The sequence below is a fragment of the Leopardus geoffroyi genome, chromosome C2, assembly GCF_018350155.1.
Source record: "Leopardus geoffroyi isolate Oge1 chromosome C2, O.geoffroyi_Oge1_pat1.0, whole genome shotgun sequence".
NCBI lineage: Eukaryota > Metazoa > Chordata > Mammalia > Carnivora > Felidae > Leopardus > Leopardus geoffroyi.
In genome coordinates this window covers 6,430,440-6,453,289 of record NC_059333.1, presented here as the reverse complement: position 1 = coordinate 6,453,289, position 22,850 = coordinate 6,430,440, and the positions used below count along the sequence as shown (strand labels likewise).

Sequence of the window (22,850 nt, the reverse complement as noted above, 5' to 3'; positions counted from 1 at the left end):
AAGCCTGCAGGGCGCAGTATAGAGCTTACAGGGCTCATGGTCAGATTAACCCATAGATGAGCTCTCCCTGCCACACTGAGACAATCCTTACTAAAAGGGCAGACTGCTCCTAAGCTGGAAGAGGAAGCTGCAAAGACAGAAAAGATATCCCAGAAGAAAATGAAGAAACAAAACTTACAGCCTGGGAGTAAATTCTATATAAAATAAATGCAAATAAAAGTTAAAAAAAAAAAAAAAGAGAGAGAGAGAGATAGAAAGAAAACAGTTGGGCAGTTTAATAGCACATATACCTACCGTATTAACCAGCTATTCTATTCCTAGGTATTTACTCAAGAAAAAGAAAAGCACATGTTCATACTAGAAGTCTGTACGTGCACATGGCCCTGCTACATCTGGCCGCGGGAACAAAGGGCTGTTCTCTATAAACGTCTAAGAGAGTGCCTCCTGCAATTAACCGGTTCACCCATGCCTGGGATGGGCAAATGGCTACTCAAATGCTTAAACTGGCCCCCAAGTACAGCCCAGAGACAAAGCAAGAGAAGGAGAAGAGACTGTTAGTCCAGGCTGAGAAGAGAGCGATCAGGAAAGGGGATGTCCCCTCCAAGAGGCTGCCTGTCCTTCGAGCTGGGGTTAATAACTGTCGCCGCCCTGGTGGAAAGCAAGAAGGCTTGGCAGGTAGCGACTGCACACGAGGTGGATCCCAGTGAGTGGGCTGTCTCCCTGCCTGCCCTGTGTCCGAAGACGGGGGTCCCTTACCGCATTATCAAGAGGAAGGCCAGGCTGGGGTGTCTGGTCCCCAGGAAGACCGGCACCACTGTCACCTTCCCACAGGTTAACTCAGAAGAAAAAGGAGCTCTGGCTAAGCTGCTGGAAGCTATCGGGACCAATGACAATGACAGATACGATGAGACCCGCAGTCACTGGGGAGGCAACATCCCAGGTCCAAAGTCAGTGGCTCGCATCGCCAAGGTGAAAAAGGCGAAGCCTAAAAAAACTGGCCCCCAAACTGGGCTAAGTGGACACCATTATATTTTCTGTACAGAAAAGTAATTAAAAGTTCTTTAAAAAAAAGTTTGCACATGACTGAAACATCTTTCTTGTTAAAATCCCAAAAGTGGACACACCCAAATGGCCACTAACAGGTCACTGGATATACACGTTACGGTGCATCTGTAAAATGGAACACTATCCAGTAATAAAAAAAGAAACATATGTGACACATTAATAACACGTGATGACATGGATGAAATCTCAAAATTATGCTGAAAGAAGCCAGAAAAAGAGTCCATGTTGTATGGTTTTATTTACACAAAACTCTAGAAAATGCACATTAATCTACAGTGACAGAAAACAGACCAGACGTTGCTGGGGGCAGGGAGCAAAGAAAAGCAGGAGGTATTACAGATGGGTTCTTCAGTGTCACACGCATTCGAAGTCATCAACCTGAACCTTTATAAATGTGTGCAGTTTAAGTCAATTATACTTCAAAACAATAAAAACACAAAAGCTACCGTGTAAGTTAAACTCATGAAGAGGCCTCATGACACCTGATCTGAATGTATCTGTCCTAAACTTTAACACTGCATTAAGGTTCCTCAATCACGAGATGAGGTTTCTCAACTGTGACATCACCAACGTGTGAGCAAAGACAAAGTGCTGCTCTGGACAGTGCATATGCGCAGAACACACAGTACTCCTGGCTCCCTTCCGTCCGTGCCGACAGCACTCCCCATGCCACACAACACCAGCAATGCCCCATACATTTTCAAACTCCTAAGAAACGCTGCCCCAAAGAAAACCTGAAACATAGTTCAAGATCTCACTTCTGGTTCTTATGCATTAACTCAAATATAAAACAAGCCTGGATTCGGGGCGCCTGGCAGGCTCAGCCAACAGAGCATGTGACTCTTGAGTTCAAGCCCCGCAGTGGGTGCAGAAATTACTTACAAATAAATATTTTTTTAAAAAAAAGCCCAGATTCAATATAAAGTTTTTGTTCATAAGCACTAGTGACAGAAGAGGCTAAATAAAATATCTTCAACTTTTCAACATGACTTTTGTTTCCTACCTTGACAGATATCCCAAGGCAAAACCCCAAAGACCTATCAAAGCTCAGGTAGACATCAAAGTGTTTCATAATACTAATTAGCACTCTTGTGCTTCAAAGTGTCAGCATGTACAAGTTCCAAATCTATTATAGATAATTAGCTCATCATGGGAAGGGAAAGAAAGATAGGAGGAACTAGAAGGTAACTCCAACAGGGCCAAGAAAATCACAGATCTAAGAACCTGTCAGGAATGCAAATCTGAAAACAAAACCCCACCGAAGTACTCTGCACTGATCAACCTAAATAATGTGTCCACGAGGCTTAAGAAAGATAAAAGGACTTGGGCAATGGCAACATGGCTTCTTATACAGTAGACAATCACTCTAATAGCTTTAAGATTTTGACTATTCAGGTAGATAGAGAACTGACATAATTGGCTTTCAGGTTTTTTTAATATAATTTATTGTCAAATTGGTTAACAGCATGTACAGTACGCTCTTGATTTTGGGGGTAGATTCCCATGGTTCATCGTTTACATACAACACCCGGTGCTCATCCCAACAAGTGCCCTCCTCAATGTCCCTCACCCATTTGCCCCTCCCCCCGAATCAACCCTCAGTTTGTTCTCTGTTATTTAAAAGTCTCTTATGGTTTGCTACCCTCCCTCCATTTGTAACTATTTTTCCCCCCTTTCTTTCCCCCATGGTCTTCTGTTAAGTTTCTCAAGTTCCACATATGAGTGAAAGCATTTATCTGTCCTTCTCAATTGGCTTTGTTTTGAGGTTACACACTCAAGCCTGTCTCCTGAGTGGACACCTGCTCTTGAAGACAAGCTGTAACACACAAAGGCAAAAACAACTTCTCTAGATAGAAAAGACAGAGACAGAAAAGTTTAGACAGAGTGCTTCCCAGTGTTGGATATGATTTTATTCTCTCTCTTAAATGATCTAGAAGGGAAACTTTATAGGACTAAACTCACTGCCTGAATTGAAGAAGCAGTAAAACTCATCATTAAAATAACAGGAAGTTTCAACATAGGCAAGTAAACTTAGGCCAAGTCCAGGCATTAATAGGAACATGGATTCCATGCAGCAGCTGTGATTCCCATAAAGGGATTTATAGATTCGTTACATTTCTAAGGATTCCAGCATAACTATCAAAGATGGGGGGAGGAGAGACTGTTACTCTATATTTGTATAAGACAAAGTGTTTCTGGAGAGTAATGCAGTTCTAGTCCCAAAAATAACAGAAAATGGTTCTAGATTATTAAAGATATACTGACCAAATCAATATGATAGATAACGTTCCTTCATTACTTTCAAGTCCTATACCTGAATGTTAGTAACAATCTCTACCAGCAACTTCAATGAGTAAGCCAGTTATACGATGTCCTCGGAAATCAGGCCAGAACTAAGTCCCTTCCAACAGTCAAACAGCCACTCTCCGTACCATCTTATTTTGGGTAGCCATACTTAGTCTCAGGAAGGTTTTCAGCCGCAATCATAGGATCACTGTATTACCACCACTATTACCAAATAATGCGGTGACCATGAGCTTCTTCAAGCCCAGGGAAGCAGCTGTAAAGTGGTAGTAGAGTCTAGAGAACGTAACTGCAAAGTTATGGGAGAAACGAGCTTTTTCTGTCAAGTTTGGGATACTGTCATGTAACGAGGATCTAGAATGAGTATTTAATATATTTTTTTTTTTCCGTTTATTTGAGAGAGAGAAGAAGAGAAACACAGAGCGTGCACACGAGTGGGGGAGGGGCAGAGAGAGAGGGAGACAGAATGTGAAGCAGAATGTGAATCTGTCAGCACAGAGCCCAGTGCGGGGTTCGATCTCATGAACAGCCAGTTCATGACCTGAGCCGAAGTCAGACACTTTAACCAAGTGAGCCACCCAGGCACCCCAATATTTAATATCTTTAATATATACCTATGTGATCGCTTCTCGGCCTTTTGGCTAAGATCAAGTGTAACATATACCCATCTGACCTTTAGTTTTTCCCTGATCATTTTAAACTACATCTAGAAACTTACAAGGGAAAATGCCTAAGTAAACTACCACAGCACATCACAACTCTTATACAATGAGCATACAACAATGAAACAAGAAGGAATACGGAGCATGATCTTTCACACAAAAATTAAAAATTGGCGTCTTCCTTAAGTAAGTCCCCTCAGCCTCTGGTTGATACAAGTTCTCGGCCTCTTTTCTAAGCTTTATAAAGAAATACAAGTTTGGGGCACCTGGGTAGCTTAGTCGGTTAAACATCCGACTCTTGATCTCAGCTCAGGATCGTGAGTTCAAGCCCCACTGTGGGCTCCACACTAGGCATGAGGCATATTTTTAAAAATAAGTGAATTTTTAAAAATTAAAAAAAAAATGCAAGCTTAGTAGTCAATGGCAGGATAAATATCGTTATAGAAATAAGAGGGGAAAAGAGCTTAACCCTCGGTTTATACAAAAGTACCTAGGCAGAGAAACGTTCTAATGTTAGCATGAAAATCCTTCATTCAAAAGCATTTATTCTGGGGCACCTGGCTGGCTCAGTTGGTAGAGAGTGAGACTCTTGATCTCAGGACTGTGGGTTCAAGCCCTACACTGGGTGTAGAGATTAAAAATAAAATCTTAAAAGAAAAAAAGGAAAAAAAAGCTTTTATTTTAATTCAGAAAAGAGTTTATTAGCTTCCCAGAGCAGACCATGTTTGCTTATCCAATAGCCACTACCTCCCCAACTTCAGCAGAGCCTCGCTTTTCTAAACTCTTTCCTAACTAGGCAGCCATTGATCTAGTTCTGGCCAATGAAACAGAGAAGAAATCTTCTAGGGCAGGAGAATGTTCCTGAAAAATTCTGCTCCCTAATAAAAGAACCACAGCAGGGGGTTAAAAAAAAAAAAAAAAAAAAAAAACCTTCTTTCCCATTATTTCTAGGATATGATGGTAACAATAAAACGAAAAGTTTGAGAAGGAAAAAACCAAATGTCAATCTGCCCTATCCAAGAGACAGAGACTATCTTTAATGAAACCATTAAATGAAAGAAAGCATTATATATCTTTATGATTTAGGCCACTGCTTCTAAGGAAATGAAGTATTTCATGAGGCTGTTATCACATGCAGTGCAATCACACAAATCATAACAGCATTGTCCACCAACCTGCAAATCTGAAGCAAAGTCACCTACCAGCCATCCTATAAAGTGAGGCTTGCCTGGAAAATACTATTAATGCTTAAGCCAATACTAATTGAAGATATATCCTTAGTTAGCATTTCTATGCAATCTATTCATTTCATTTTCTTCTTCCCTTAGCAAAACAATGACCCCAACTTCTAGACTATAAAAGCTTTTCCAAATTATAAATTATTCAGAAGAAATCTAAGATTTTTTATACTTTTTGATTTCTGATATCCTTCTTAAATGTTTAGAGAGAGAAAGAGAAAACGCACAGAGGAGGAACAGAGAGACAGAGGGGGAGAGAGAGAATCCCAGGCAGGCCCCGTGCTGTCAGTGAAGAGTCCAATGCCAGGGGCTTAATCTCACAACCCTGAGATCATGACCTGAATAAAAATCAAAAGTCGGACCCTTAAATGACTGAGCCATCCAGGTGCGCCCAACTTCTAATATTCCTTGACAGGGAGTTCAGACCATCAAATAGAGTAAGATCATCTGAAAAGAACAAAATTCAAAAAGCAAAATACTCAAGGCTTTATCCTTAAATCAACTGAGTTCTGAAAAGAAACCATTAAACTTGAGATTATTCTGTTGTACCATGTGAAAATAACTAAATTTTCTAAGCAGAACATAATTAAAATAAGCCTGTGTGAAGACTAATTAAAAGTCTGCATCCTACATGGAACTTAATGAAGAGACAAATACTTCCCAAAAGCCAAACCTTTCTTTTTTTTTTTTAAATATTGCTTCACAAGATGTATTAAAACAAGAGGCACACTTCAAAATGTATGGATTTTAAACATGCAACAGCCTACAGAAGATATGAAATAGTAAAGTACTGATCAAGTAACAATTCCAGCCGCATGAACATAGTAAAGATCACAGATTTCAAGATTAATGCAAAACATCTTCTAGTCAGACTTAGTTCATCATTTCGTTGAGAAGTCTGTCATATTCCAAACGACCAACAGAAATAAAACCTAGTCAGGAGTGCCTGAGTGGCTCAGTTGGTTAAGCGTCCGACTTTGGCTCAAGTCATGTCTCCCTCAAATAAATAAACATTTAAAGAATTTTAATATATATATAAAATTTGACCACTAAAATAGAACTGGATATTATAGGAACAGAAAAGTCCAGATGCAAGTCAGCAAGAACGTAGTAAATGATGACAGCGCTCCCTGTAGAGAAAGGAGACAAGACTCAAACAGTACTTGCAAACTGACAATTTGCAAAAGGCTAGATTCATACCTCACATCAACCACATGCTCAAATAAACTGAACATGGAGACATCACAGAGAAACTACAAACAGACTAGAAAAAGTATTGAGGAATAAATACATAACACTGCCTTTTAAAATATTAATCTTGGAGTACAGAAGGGCTTTAAGGACAGCCCTAAAGACAAAATAAAGATTCACAGATATAACAAAAGTAAAAATCTTAAACCTCTGGAAAAACAAAACCTCCCAGCGAAACTAAAAAGCAGCCTGCAAGCTGGGAAAGGAACCTAGAACTCAGCAGACTAAAGAATAACCTAGAGATGAAGAATTCTTACAAAATGGCTTAAGACAGCAGTGGAAAAGCAAGTAAAAGATATAAAAAGGTAATTCAGAAAAGATGAATTGTCAAGTCACAAAACAAACTTCCTTCAAAAACGTCTTAAGCCTGTAACTGGTGGGTCAGAGGTCACGCAGGTTTTTAAGACGGATTGCAACCACTCTTTCCACCCGTCCTCTCTCAGGGCTCCACATTTCCTTTCCGCCCTCCAGGTCAAAGGTTACCCCATCAATAAGCGCTTTTCCTCCCCACCCACCTAAAATATTCTGCCCCCCCTTTCCCGATCCCTAACACCTCTGCGAATCTGTATTACAGTAGCTTGTCTGCTGCTTCAGGTCAGTTTTACCCCGAGGGTGTAAAGCCCCATGAGAACAGAAGCCTTGTCCATCTCATCCACACTGGTCTCCCCGGAACTCTGACTACAGCAGGCATTCATTTACTGAACAAATGCATCAGACGTTCATGAATAAGTATCACACAAAGCGGCCTTCAGCTGGACCTGCCCCTTAGGAATAGAACCTCACTGAAGTTACTTGTTCCTTCCCGACTCATCTCAAACTGGGAAATCACAATACATACAAGGTGATAGGATTGCTAAAAGGATACGAGATTACATAGGTTAAATCTCCTAACTTGTGTGCGGTACTTGGCAAAAAAAAATGACTCAAACATTAGCTACTGAGGGCCGCCTAACTGGTTCAGTCAGAAGACCATTAGACTTTTGATCCTGGGGTGGTGAGTTTGAGCCTCACTGTGGGTGTAGAGCTTACATAAATAAATAAACAAACTTAAAAAAAAAAAAAAAAAAAAAAGGTAAACCATTTTACTCAATGATTAAGTTTCTAGAAGTTTATGACAAGTGACAATTATGTATAAATGCAAAGACACAGATCTTACTTTGATATTCATGGAATCACTAATAGAAAAAAAACTAGAAACCAACCAAATGTACAACAAATAGATAAAATTTTCCAGAGAAATTGAAAGGAATTCACAAAATAGTATCTTTTTAAAGATCCTATTTTTGTTAGAGTCTAGCATGAAGAAAAATAAACACCTCTCACTTTCATGATTTTTTTCTCACTTTCGCATTTTCTAAATATTCTACAATAAACGTTAGAAATTTTTATTCATTTAATTTATTTTTTAACGTTTATTCATCTTTGCGAGACAGAGACAGAACACGAGGGGGAAAGGGGCAGAGAAAGGGAGACACGACACAGAATCCGAAGCAGGCCCCAGGCTCCAAGCTGTCAGCACAGAGCCGGATGTGGGGCTCGAACTCACGAACTACGAGATCATGACCTGAGCCAAAGTTGGATGCTCAACCAACTGAGCCACCCAGGCGCCCCAGAAATTTTTATTTAATATTAGGACAATTTTTGGTCAGATTACAGAGAAAAGACTAATGAACTAATTACATCACTTTTTAGTTACACCCCTATAGAAAGACCACTATCAACATCTTCGAACATTTACATATAAATAGAAGCTAAATTTAATAGAGACAAAACTTAAGACTTTAAATTGAGGCTCTAACGATCTCTTTTGCACTGCTGGTAGGAATGCAAACTGGTGCAGCCACTCTGGAAAACAGTATGGAGATTCCCCCAAAAAATTAAAAATAGAACCACCCTACGACCCAGCAATTGCACTACTAGGTATTTATCCAAGGGATACAGGTGTGCTGTTTCAAAGGGACACATGCACCCCAATGTTTATAGCAGCGCTATCGACAATAGCCAAAGTATGGAGAGAGCCCAAATGTCCATCGATGGATGAATGGATAAAGAAGATGCGGTACATATATAAAATGGAGTATTACTCGGCAATCAAAAAGAATGAAATCTTGCCACTGGCGACTACGTGGATGGAACTGGAGGGTATTATGCTAAGTGAAATTAGTCAGAGAAAGACAAATATCACATGACTTCACTCATATGAGGAATTTAAGACACAAAACAGATGAACACAAGGGAAGGGGAGCAAAAATAATATAAAAACAAGGAAGGGGGACAAAACATAAGAGACTCTTAAAAACAGAACAAACAGAGGGTTGCTGGAGGGGTTGTTGGTGAGGGGATGGGCTAAATGGGTAAGGGGCATTAAGGAAGACACTTGTTGGGATGAGCAACTCGTATGGGTGTTACACATAGGGGGTGAATCACTGGGATCTACTCCTGAAATTATAGCACTATATATACTAACTAACTTGGATGTAAATTAAAAAATAAACATTAAAAATAATAATAGAAAACAAACTGAGGCTCTACCACAAAGTCTTTCTCAAGCAAAAGTCTCTCAATGTGGAATCCAGCCTCAAACATACCAATGAGAGTTTAACAAATACTGGAATAAGAAGGGTGCTAGACTCTTCTGACCCTGAGGAAATGTGGCTAACAGCCCTACCTAACTAGTTATGGGACCTGGGACAAGGTACTTTCTAAGCAAAAACAATAGGTAATACTACAGACTTGTAACGTACAAGGTACACTTCTAAGTATTTTAAGGTTTTGACTGATTCAGTTCTTCGTTACTGACAATAGTTAACACTTACACGGTGATTACTACCTGATGCTGTTCTAAGAACTTTATATACGCTCACTTACTATACCTCCAAACTATTCACCTTCATTTTACAGGTGAGAAAACACAAGCACAGACACCAAAGAACCTGCCCAGAACCAAAGAGCTGATAAACGGCAAAGCTAAAAGTAAGAACCCAGGCTGTCTAGGGTCACAACTCCCCGCATCACTGCATCACTGCAATCGGCTATCCTGCATCCTAAGAAAAATGCCAAGTAACAAGATAATTAAGGAGCATCACAAGTCTTAGAGCCAAAGTGGCCTCTGGAAGTTTTTAAAGCCAAATATATGCAAACCGATTAAAATCAACATAGAGAGAGGTGCCCAGGTGGCTCAGTCGGTTAAGTATCCAACTTCAGGTCACGATCTTGTGGTTCAGCGAGTTCGAGCCCACATCAGGCTGTCTGCTTTCAGCACAGAGCCCGCTTCGGATCCTTCTGTCTCCCTCCCTCTCCCCTTCCACCACACGCGCGTGCGATCTCACTCTCAAAAATAAAAAAAAATCAACATAGAGAATTTTTTCTAAGTAGCTAGAGTCTAACATCCAAATGTCATTCACCCACCCCATTACCAATAACAAGCAAAGTCAAAGCCTCCGCCAAATTCTGAATACCCCACGCATAATTCATCCTATGCTGCTATGGTTATTACATAACATTAACACAAAAGTTTTGTGCTCAACATGCCACTTTCCCACTTCTACATAATAAAGGAAAGACAGTAAATAATCACTGAATGATTCTATTTTGTACACTCCTAATGAAATGGTTTAAAGAGCTTTAAAAAAAAAAAAAAAAGACATATAACTTCCATGTTTCACAGCCATCCTGGTGCCGTAAGTTGCTCTGACCTACAAATGAAGCGCAGACCTGAGAGATTTAAAGAAATAAAAGATCGTACCAAAAAAAATCATTTAATAACCAAATTAGTGATGATTGGTTCTTAGAAAGAAAACACACCTTAAGCATTAAGCCACCTTAACTCCTTCAATAAACACTGAGAACCCACTACTGCCAGGAAGGACAGGTGCACCCCCAGAAGACTGCAGTTACATGCCCCGCATGTAGTCACATATTCCAACCATTAACAAGAGATAATGTCTGAAGCTACTGCCCTCACTTGAACAATGAGAACAGGTTGGTTTAGCTTAAAAATAACGTTTTAACCCATCACTGAGCTGAGAAAACACGTCTGCATCAACTCCACCCCAGAAACTGGTGAGCCCGTCTGTGACCAGAAAAAGATTCACAGCTGCTTTGATCTGTAGCAGAGAGACAGGAAAAACCGAATAAGGAAAAACCTGCCAACCTTTTAAACTTCACGGCCACCTGCCGGCTATCATGCCTGATGCCTGAGGAGGAGAATGCTTGGGGCCTCGGGACAGAGTCACCAACTGCACGGGGCGAAAGACGGGATGCGGAACAGCTGGGGGAGCCCCCTGTCCACTGCAAGTGCACTCCAGAGACCCTCTGAACGCGAGGGATGCGACAGCAGAGTAGAAAGCCGACGGCAGAACTGGAAAGCAAAGAGATCTCAGCAACTCAAAAAAGTCGGCAACTGGGCTATAAAACAGAGCAAGATCTTACAAAGTTTGGGAAGCTGGCAACTTGGCTATGAAACAGACATCCCAGGAATCTCACCTGTGCCCAAACCCCAAACTCTGCTGGAGAGGCAAGTCCTGGTCCCATCCTTAAACCGTGGGATGCCAATGAACTGACTGCAACTACAGCTGCCACAAAGCCCAGAGACCACCAAACACGACACAACGTAGATAACTCAGCCCCCAGCACTAAGAACTTGAGAGAAAAGGGGGCATCCTTTACCGAGACCGATTACATTACCTAAACCTCTACTCTTTTCACACAAAACAGCCCAGCATACTTCAAAAGAGGAGGAGATACAGATGAGATACACAACAAAGCAAAACATGATCCATAACCAAGAGAGGAAGTAGTCAACAGTGGTCCCAGAGAAGACCCCAGATGTTAAAAATGCTCAACCATTATCTCTTCAAAATACTTCTTCTGCCTCATTCTTCCATTCTTTTCATTTGGGACTTTTTTTTTTTTTAGGTTTATTTATTTTTGAGAGAGAGAAAGAGCGCAAGCAGGCAAGGGACAGAGTAGAAGGGGACAAAGGATCCGAAGCAGGCTCTGTACTGACAGCAGCGAGCCTGATACAAGGCTTGAACCACGAACGGTGAGATCACAACCTGAGGTGAAGCTGAACACTCAATCAACTGAGCCACCCAGGTGCCCCCCCCCCCATTTTGAACTTTACACACGAGACTATTTGATATCCTATAGGTTCAAGAAGTTCGGACAACCTCAAGCAGAATAAATGCAAAGAAAACTACCTACATGCCTGGAGGAGGCAACTTCTGACGTGGCCTCCAATGACCCCCACTTCCTGGTACTGCCAACCTTATGAAATCCCCTCCCCTTGAGTAGGTTACTTACAACTGACAGAATCCAGCTAACGTGGAGGGCATCGATACCACTTCCCCTGTAAGGTTACAGAAGACTATGACTTCTGTCTTAACTAGCAGACTATTATTGCCTATTCCGCTTTCACCTTTTGATGAATCAAGCTGCCATTTTGGACAAGTGGCAAGAAGCTGAGAGTGGCCAACAGACAAGGAGGAACTGAGACTTCTCAGCCCAACCCCCTCCAAGAACTGAATCCAGCCAAAAACTATGTGAGCTTGGAAACAGACCCTTCCAGTCAGGTCTTCAGTTGAAACCCCAGATCTGGCCAACACCTGGATTACAGCCTTGAGAGGGATTGAGAGGACTCAGTTCAGCTGAGCCTGCAAGTCTGATTTACAGAAACCGTGGGATAAAGACAATCTGCGTTGTTTTAAGCCACTATATTTTGGGGTAGCCAGTTATGCAGCAATAGGTAACAACTACAGTATATCACAGTAAAACTGCTGAAAACCAAAGGCAAAATGAAAATCTTAAAAAGCAACCAGGAAAAAAAAGCATTATCTTGAAAGGCGAAATAGTAAGAATGCCAGTTTTTTAATATGGAGTGCTACAAGGAAAAAAAAAACACACCAATCAGAATTTCACCTTTAAAACAAGCTTTAAGGGGCACCATAGGTGGCTCTGTCTGTTAAGCGTTAGGACTCCTGATTTCAGCTCAGGTCTTGAACTCACGGTTCATGAATTCAAGCCCTGCATCTGGCTCCACACTGCAGAGCCTGCTCAGGATGCTTCCTCTCCATCTCCCTCTCTCTCTTTCCCCTGCTTGCATGCTGTACTCTCTCTCAAAATAAATAAATAAATCTTAAAAAATAAATAAAACAATCTTTAAAAATAAACACATAACAGAGCATCTGGGTTCAGTTGCTTGAGCGTCCCAACTTCAGCTCAGGTCACGATCTCATAGTCTGTGAGTTCGAGCCCCGCGTCAGGCTCTGTGCTGACAGCTCAGAGCATGGAGCCTGCTTCAGATCCTGTGTCTCCCTCTCTCTCTGCCCCTCCCCCACTCACTCTGTCTCTCTCTGTCTCTCAAAAATGAATAAATGTTAAAAAAAATTTTTAAAATAAAAACAAAAATGTTTTCAGACCAAGAAAATTAAAAGGAAAAATTAGAGGAAAACCAAAGTCATTGCCAACAAAACTTCATTAAAAGAAATAACAGAGTAAGTTGTGCAGACTGAAGAAAAATAATCACAGATAAGACAAATGGGAAGACAAGAACGAACTAAAAATACCAGGAAAGGTATACAGGGGGGTAAGCAAATGAATATCAACTTTAAAACTACAGCAATAATATCTGGAAAATTCATAACATACATAAAATACCATAATAGTCCAAAGGACAAAAGGGTATCAACTAACAGTTTTAACTTTATTGATTTGGGAAGTGGTGAAGTAACTTGTAACCTCTAGAGTAACCACTAAAATAATAATAAAAGGGTATATAGCTAGAAAGCAATAAAGAACAGTGTAATAATCCAAAAGAGAGCAGTACTAAAGAGATGGAACACATATAAAAACAGGTACCTGGTAGACTTCACACAATTTTAAGTAATTACATAAGTTAACTAAATTGCAAATAGTTTGAAGACTCTAACTAAAAGACTGAATAATAAAACCATATGTTGTTTACAGGAACCATACCTAGAAGTGAGCACATGGGGAAACGGCTTTACTAAAAGGAGAGAAAACAAAAAATGATGTGCTATACCATCACTAATGGAAAGAAAGCTGGGCAGGCTGTAGTAAAGTGAGGCCAAGTCAGACTTGGGGGTGAGAAGCTTTTATGAGATAAAGAACATTTCCCAATTAAAAAAAAAAAAGTCAAATTCTGGAAAACACAAAACTATGGAAACAGGAACAAGATCAGTGGTTGAGAGGGCGGGAGGGATAATCAGGCAGAGCACAGAGGATTTTTAGGGCAGAATTACTCTGTATGATACTCTATTAGTGGGTACGTGTCTTTTGTCTAAACCTACAAAAGGTACAACACTAAGAGTACCTAATGTAAACATAGGAGAGTCGTGATGGAAACTAAGGACTTGGGGGATTATGATGGGTCAATATAGCTCCATCGACTGCAACAAACATACCATTCTGAGGGATGCGGATAACGAGGGAGACTATGCGCTTACAGGGGGAAATCTCTACCTTCTGCTCAATTTTGCTGTGAACTGAAACTGCTCTAAAAAATGAAGTCTACTTAAAAAAAAAAAAAAAGAGGGGAAGTCAATTCAAGAGAAAGATAACAATTATATATTTGTATATACCTAACAACATATGTAAATAAAAAACTGGAAAAAGAAAAAAGACAACTCTACAGTCACACTTGGAGATTATCCACAATCTTTCTCAGAAACCAACAGAACTAGCTGGCAACAATCTGTAGTATTTAGAAGATCTGAAACGAAAAAAGTCATGTGACTTGTCCCTTAAATGCAAATAAATGTTATGATTAGGTGAGCCTCTGAAAACAAAGTAATAACTATTCTTTCAAAGTAGCACAGTTGGAGTGCTTGGCTGGGTCAGTCAGTAGAGCATGCTCTTGATCTCGGGATACTGAGTACAAGCCCCATGTTGGGAGTAGGGCTTAAAATAAAGGAGCACAGTCAAGGCTGGGTGACTCACATGTAGCAACAGCACTACCATTATTCAGCACTGAGCTACAAAGTACCATCAGTGCCCCATCCCACATTGTGTTCATCCATAAAGGGGTAAGTGGCAGGTATCATTCATTTAGACATAAGAGTTCAGAGAGACTGTATTTTATTATCTCATTAAGACCCTACCAATATAAATTAAGGGAAGGGGCAGGCTACACAATCATGACTTTTGTTCTACCAGCATTACTTGTAAATGCTGATTATTACTGTGTGCCGGGCACTGAAGGCCATTTTTTTCCCATGTTTACCAATGCTTTGATACAATTATTATCATCTTTGTTGCACAGCTCAAGAAACTGAGGTAGAGATTAAATAAACTGCCTAATGGTGCAGCCACTCTGGAAAACAGTGTGGAGGTTCCTCAAAAAATTAAAATTAGATCTACCCTATGACCCAGCAATAGCACTGCTAGGAATTTACCCAAGGGATACAGGAGTGCTGATGCATAGGGGCACTTGTACCCCAATGTTTACAGCGGCACTTTCAACAATAGCCAAATTATGGAAGAGCCTAAGTGTCCATCAACTGATGAATGCATAAAGAAATTGTGGTTTATATACACAATGGAATACTACTTGGCAATGATAAAGAATGAAATCTGGCCTTTTGTAGCAACGTGGATGGAACTGGAGAGTGTTATGCTAAGTGAAATAAGTCATACAGAGAAAGACAGATACCATATGTTTTCACTCTTAGGTGGATCCTGAGAAACTTAACAGAAGACCATGGAGGCGGGGAAGGGAAAAAACAAAAAAGGTTAGAGAGGAAGGGAGCCAAAACATAAGAGACTCTTAAAACCTGAGAACAAACTGAGGGTTGATGGGGGGTGGGAGGGAGGGGAGGGTGGGTGATGGGTATTGAGGAGGGCACCTGTTGGGATGAGCACTGGGTGTTGTATGGAAACCAATTTGACAATAAATTTCACATTAAAAAATAAATAAGGGGCGCCTGGGTGGCTTGGTCGGTTAAGCGTCCGACTTCGGCTCAGGTCATGATCTCACGATCCGTGAGTTCGAGCCCCGCGTCCGGCTCTGTGCTGACCGCTCAGAGCCTGGAGCCTGTTTCAGATTCTGTGTCTCCCTCTCTCTCTGCCCCTCCCCTGTTCATGCTCTGCCTCTCTCTCAAAAATAAATAAACGTTAAAAAAAATTTTTAAATAAATAAATAAGTAAATAATAAACAAACTGCGTAAGATTAAACACCTGCTAGGCAGCACAAATCAGGATTACAGCCCATATACCCGGCACAAAAACCCAAGTTTCTAATGTCTATAACGTTACATTGCTAGGCGGTAACTTGTCATCATATTGCCATGATCATCAAGTGTTCCCAAATTATCAATGAAATGCCTATAGAATAAATCGCTATAGTCAACTACAAAGGAAATGCAGAATCCCCAGAGGAAAGAGGTTAGTGCTAGAATCCCACAATGAAAACAAAATAGTGGAGTCAGTTACAATACAGTTATCCAAAAAAGTTGTTTTTGTTTTAAAAAAAATTTTTTTTTCAACGTTTATTTATTTTTGGGACAGAGAGAGACATAGCATGAACAGGGGAGGGGCAGAGAGAGAGGGAGACACAGAATCGGAAACAGGGTCCAGGCTCTGAGCCATCAGCCCAGAGCCCGACGCGGGGCTCGAACTCACGGACCACAAGATCGTGACCTGGCTGAAGTCAGACGCTTAACCGACTGCGCCACTCAGGCGCCCCAAGTTGTTTTTGTTTTAAATAGGTAAATAAGGAAGTTTGCCATTAAAAAGGATCAACCCGACACTCGAGTACAGTCTATCTAACTAGGCACCCAAATTCCAAGTCTAGCCTTATGATCTACCTTAAGCCTGATTCCCTAATCCAGTAGGGAGTTCACGATGGTAATACTGCTTCCCCACCCCCGCCTTGATTTGGGGAGTTAATTCATAACCCAAGAAGATCGACAACTAAGAAATGAAAAAAAGAAGAAAGTATTGATATATTGGTGCCAATTAGTTATTCTGATATAGTAACAAGTTTTGTAATGACTGAACTATTTTTAATGTTTGGCAGAGCAAAAAAGAATAATTTACTACAGTAAATTTAAAATATATTTACAAAAGTTAAATTTTAGAAAGATTACACTTAGGGGTACCTGGATGGCTCAGTCAGCTAAGCATACAACTCTTGATTTCTTGCCCAGTCAGGGCATGATCTCACAGTTCGGGAGTTCAAGCCCCACACTGCATTCTGCACGGACAATGCAGAGAGCCTGCTTGGGAATCTCTCTCTCAAAATAAATAAATAAACTTAAAAAAAAAAAAAAGGTAACACATTTGACAAAGTTAGCCATCTTGAGGGGACTGAAATAATCATAGATTTGTAACATAGTGTGAAATGCCCAAGGAAATTTAAGACAATTAAGCGGTGTTAAATATCTTAAGATTAAATTCTCATTACAAATTAAACAATAAAAAATAAAATAAACTTGTTTCTAGAAATATCACTAAATTTATAAGATTTGTAACTTAAAGACAAGAAAAATTACTACTTATAACTCTAATAAACTGCATATTTAAATAAAAATAACTTTTAAGTCTTCATTGTGCTATAGGGCTACTCAAACATTATTTTTTTTTTTTTTCAATGTTTATTTATTTTTGGGACAGAGAGAGACAGAGCATGAACGGGGGAGGTGCAGAGAGAGAGGGAGACACAGAATCGGAAACAGGCTCCAGGCTCTGAGCCATCAGCCCAGAGCCCGACGCGGGGCTCGAACTCACGGAGCGCGAGATCGTGACCTGGCTGAAGTCGGACGCTTAACCGACTGCGCCACCCAGGCGCCCCAAACATTATTTTTTTTAAAAAAGCATGACAATAAATCCCCTAATGATAAACTCCAATAGAAGGACTTTCAGATTTTATTTACTGGTTAAGGAAGACAGTGGCCTATAAAACTGCACACTACTAAATTACGAAGTCTATGGAATCACATTCGCCTCATTTAAACATGCTCCTCTACAAATCGAGTCCTTCCTCACTCCCGGGCCCCACTCTATAGCTCCATTTCCTTCTTCCTCTCTTGTGTTCACCACCTATAAATCATAAAAATCTGAACTACATTTTATGAATTCACAAGCCCAACTGCTAACGCAGGGCTAGGTATTGAGAGATAAAGAATCTCAATTGTCTTAAGTATCAAAAATACTCTTGCTTCCAAAGTACAGGTTGGAATGATAACATAGTCCCAAGTCTAAGATAAACTATAACTCTGTCAACAGTGACAATGGAATCACCTGAAAGGTTTCAAACTATAGTGATAACCAGTCTCACCACAAAAATTCTGATTTAACTGGTGTGGAACATGGCCCGGGCATCCAGATTTTGTAAAGCTCCCCAGATGACTCTGATCCAAGAATGAGGACTATTATTGAGAAAAAGGAGTAAACTAAACAACACAAAGAAACAAATAGCATAAGGAAACTATCAGACAAAACCCGAATGTGAAACATTCTACAGGCTATCTCAAATGTCTTCAGAATACCAATGGCACAGGAACAAAAACTCTGGAAGATAAAAAGAGATGGAAAGTAACTTCAGTACAACACGTGGACCTTGCCTGAAACCAATTTGAACTAAATATAAAAAGAAATGCGAGGAGGGGCACCTGGATGGCTCAGTTGGTTAAGCGTCCAATTCTTTCAGCTCAGGTCATGATCTCATAGTTCATGGATTTGAGCCTTGAGTTGGGTTCTGCACGGAGAGATTCTCTCTCTCAAAATAAATAAACTTAAAAAAAAAAAACAAAAGAAAAGAAATCCAAGGAACAAAAGAAAAATCTGAGCAGGGACTAGATATATAAATGTAATGTCCAGATATATAGATCTAGACACATATAGACATATATAGATCTACACTTATAGATATATAAATGTAATGTCTACATGTACACATTATCAAAGAACATTATTCTTTGGATTGTGTGTGATGCTGGCACTGCAGTGGTCTAAGAAATAGCCCTTCGATTTTTTCAAGACGCTCTATGCAGAATTTAGAGAAGACATGTAAGATCTGGGATTTACTTTAAAATACTTCAGCATATTAACTAATAAAATAAAGGAATGTCTGGTATTTGCTTTAAAACAATACAGCCCAGGGGAGTGAGGTAACAGATGCAACATTCTTTGCTAATCACAAGGTTGATAAGTAGTATAGTTCATTTCACTATTTTTCTGTTTGAAGATTTGCACTGGTAATTTATAAAAAAATACTTCAAATAGAAGCCAAAGTAAAGAGAGCAAAAATGGTTCATGACATTATTATTTGTGTATATCTGAAATACTTCTTAATTAAATGAAAAGCAGGGGCGCCTGGGTGGTTCCACTCAGATCACGATCTCAGAGTTCATGGGGTTCAAGCCCCATACCGGACTCTGCACTGAATGTGTGGAGCCTGCTTGGGATTCTCTCTCCCCCTCTCCCCTGCTCATGCTTTCTCTCTCAAATAAATAAACTTTAAAAAAAAAAAAAAAAAAAAGAGCAGACTCTGGAGAACTAGCAGCTACTCACGTACTCTGACAAAAGACTAACTCTCCTATACACAAGAAGTTCATCCTTCGTACTTAATGCTAGGAATGGGTGGAGGCGGGAGAAGGTAAAGGACAAAAAGGACATTATCCACCAGACCCTATGAGCCAGGTGATGAGACATGACCCAGGGCATTGCACATCACAGGGAGATACCACAGAGAACTAGGATAATTTTAAACAGAATTTTAAAAGTGGGGTTTTAAGCACCTCTAACAAAGAAGCCAAAAACATACACAAATTTTAAAAGTGCATTTTCCAGGGGCGCCTGGGTGGCGCAGTCGGTTAAGCGTCCGACTTCAGCCAGGTCACGATCTCGCGGTCCGGGAGTTCGAGCCCCACATCGGGCTCTGGGCTGATGGCTCAGAGCCTGGAGCCTGTTTCCGATTCTGTGTCTCCCTCTCTCTCTGCCCCTCCCCCATTCATGCTCTGTCTCTCTCTGTCCCAAAAATACATAAACGTTGAAAAAAAAAATTTTTTTTAAATAAATAAATAAAAAAATAAATAAAAGTGCATTTTCCAGTAGTTACAGCATCTCAAGATTTAAGCGATTTTCTCTTATCGATAGAAGTAAAACAATGAATAGTCCTTTAAACGTTTCCTAGACTTAAATATCAAAATAAGAAATTCAAGAAAACAAAACCTCTGCCATGATGCTGAATTTTTTAAATCTTCCTTGGAAATATTCAATTTTAAGTGCTTGCTTTTAAAAAATCTAAACCAGGGGCGCCTAAGTGGCTCAGTCAGTTAAACATCCAACTTCGGCTGAGGTCATGATCTTGCAGTTGTTGAGTTGGAGACCTGCATCCCGCTCTGTGCTGACAGCTCAGAACCTGGAGCCTGCTTCGGATTCTGTGTCTCCCTCTCTCTCTGCCTGTCCCCTGCTTACACACTCTCGCTCTCAAAAAACACGAACATTAAAAAAAAAATTATAAAAAGTCCACACCAGTAAACATTAAAATTGACAACTGAAACAGAATCCTTTGTTACTCCAGACTTTAAGTGTCAACAATACTTAACCGTTCATATGCAGATGATAAACCCCTTGTTTACTTTTTGTCCTTTTGTTTAATCCAAGAATGGTGACCATATCCTACCAAATTCCGTTACAGATAATATGACTGTCACAAGTAAAAGATCTTTCAAGAGTTTTTGTTTGGTCATCAGTAATATGGCTCATACAAGATGCCGATATTGCTTGGCAACTAAGAAACACTTTTTCCTAATACACCAATTGGCAAAAATATTTTTCTGAAAAAACGTTTTATTTCACTAAGGGCAAATGAGTGGATAAAACCGAAGCTAGGGGCACCTCAATGGTTCAGTCTGTTAAGCGTCCAACTCTTGATTTCCGCTCAGGTCATGATCTCACAGTTCCTGGGATGGAGCCCAAACTGGGCTCTGCGCTGACAGCACAGAGCCTGTTTGGGATTCTCTCTCCTTCTCTCTCTCTGCCCCTCCCCACCAACCCCACTCGCAAGCACGCGAGTTCTCTCTCTCTCAACTAAATAACATTTTAAAAAAAGGACTCTATATCGTGAGCACAACTAAAAAAGTTGACAAAGCACAATAAAAAGAAAACTGAAATCTATGCCAATGCTGCTCTAAAACGAGAAACTGCATAGAGCCTACATTAAGTACAGCAAGGTCAATATAAAAACTCAAAAGTTTTCTAAGGCATTCAACAAGTGTACAGTTCAGAGAGGCAAAAGTACTGGAGGAGTTGCATACTGTCACAGCAGCAAGATTTTTATTAACGCTGCTGAAGGAAAAGAAAAACACGCTAAACAGAAGAACACTTCACCTTTCAGACACCAAGGATTCTATTCCTAGGGAACAAGTGGTAGAGGAGCTGGGCGGGGCAAAGGAGGGAAGACCAATCAGAGGTCGAGTTACAAGTCGGGTACGAAAACAGAAGGATGAGAGCAGCTCACTGAATGGCTGGCGCACCGCCCCCCACCCCAGCACGCGCGCACGCGCGCCCCCGGCTCTCACCATAGGCAGCCGCACCTGGGGACCCACCCCACCGCAAACCGCGGTGCAGGGTCGCCCCCACCTTCCACCCGCCCCCCCCCCCCGGGGCCGTTTCCTACCAAAACAAACCCACCACCCCAAAACAAAACAAAACCTCCCGAGGGAGTCCTGCTATCCCGGGACGCCCCCCGAGCACGGCTCGATCGCTTCACCCCAAGAGCCAGAGCCCCGACAAGGGGGCGGGGGAGCGGATGTTCGGAAACACGGGGATAGAAATGTCAAAAATCTCACCAATTCCTCGTAGCTCCTGTTGTGCTCGTTGCCCTCCCAGTCCAACCTCTTCGGCAGCAACTGCAAAGACACCAGACGCACACGAGTGACCACCGCGCGGGGCCGGGCTGGGGGCCGCGGGGCCGGGCGGGGGGCCGCGGGGTGGGCTGGGGTGGGGAGTTGGGCGAGTGGCCCCGGCAGGGTAGGGAGGGAGCACGGAGGGGACGCGGCGGGGCGGGCGCGGCGGGCGCCACGAAGCACAGACCTGGTACTGCTCCAGCTCCTGCACCAGCACCTGCAGCCGACGAGACGCGCAGTTAGGGAGGCGGGGGGCACCCGGGTCCACCCGACGCCCTCCACCCGCGACCCCAGGCGGCGGCAGCGGGGCCGGGGCTGGGACGCGGCCGCCGCCGCCGCCGCCGCCGCCCGCGGGGCCCGCACTCACCTGGGCGGCTCTCCGACACGGGCCGGCCGATAGGTACCGGGCGATGAGGAAGTACAGCTCTGCGGGAAGACGGAGAGTCGGGTCAAGAGCGGGCAGGGCGGCGGGGAGGGGGCCGCGGCCGGGGCCGGGCCGGGGGCGCCGCGGGGAGGGCGCAGGCGGCGCGTCTTACCCGACTCGATGAGGGGCACCGGGCGTCGGGCGGGCGAGGGCTCCGCCATGGCCGGGCGCGGGGCGCGGGGCGCGGGGCGGGAGCGAGCGAGCGAAGCGTGTAGGCCGCGCCGAGGCCTGAGCGGGCCGGCGTCCCTCTACCTCTGGCGCGCCGCCGCCGCCGCCATGCCGTGCGCGCCGCCACGCCGATGCCTCCGCGAAGTAGTCCCTCCGCGAGAGGGAAAGTAGTCCCCGCGCGGCGACCGCCCTGCGCCCCCGTCCGACCGACTATGGGGCCGTGACTAGAGCGGCGAGCCGTGCCTCTTTCTCCTTCGTCTCAGGGGCGCCGCGAGGGGAACGTGGAGGGTGGGCGAAGGCCGGGGCCCGGGCGGGCGGTCGGTGGGGGCGGGGAGCGCGCGTGGCTGGGATCCTTGCGCGCGGTGAGGCGGTCCCCGGCCATTGTGAGGCGGCAGCGCGGCGGCCGGGCTCGCGGCGGGGCGGGCGCCGGGGCGGAGGTCGGGAGGCGCGCCGGTCGGGAGGCGCGCCGGGGCGGGGGCCGGCCGGGGGCGCGGTGGGGGTGGGGACAGGTTCCCGCGCCCCCCGGGCGGAACGAAGCCTCTCCACGCGGATACCCAGAAGCCCGGGACGCGCAGCGGGGTCCGGCGGGGTCGCCCTCTTCGGGCTCACGGAAGGGACGTTTCTCGAACGGTCCTGTGGGGCCGGTGTGCCGGCCCCCCACGAAAGATCGCTCTCTTCGAGGACGCGAAACCCTTAAAACTGAGAGTCGCGCCATCCGCAGAGAGGAGAACGTCGGCCAGCCGAAGCTTTCCCAGGGGGGTCGGGGGGCGGGGGAGGACGAATGCGGGGAAGCCACAGGTTGGGGGGGGGGGGCGGCGCGAGGCCGAGGGTCCTCGGACACGGACACTCCGGCTTGGAGGGCACAGCA

The 22,850-nt window shown here is 43.1% G+C and overlaps 1 protein-coding gene across 1 annotated transcript in view; it reads right to left on the bottom strand.

Annotated features, from left to right (window-relative positions):
• Nucleotides 1-22,263, bottom strand: part of BRWD1 (bromodomain and WD repeat domain containing 1) — a 128,685-nt gene extending 106,422 nt beyond the window's left edge. Inside the window, exons 1-4 of the mRNA XM_045501358.1 lie at nt 21,927-22,263; nt 21,758-21,816; nt 21,578-21,607; nt 21,334-21,393 (exon numbers count right to left, since the gene is read on the bottom strand). Of these exons, the coding sequence (XP_045357314.1) occupies nt 21,334-21,393; nt 21,578-21,607; nt 21,758-21,816; nt 21,927-21,975 (198 nt within the window). The 5' untranslated portion in view covers nt 21,976-22,263. The remainder of the gene's footprint in view (nt 1-21,333; nt 21,394-21,577; nt 21,608-21,757; nt 21,817-21,926) is intronic.
• Nucleotides 22,264-22,850: the final 587 nt, after the last annotated feature.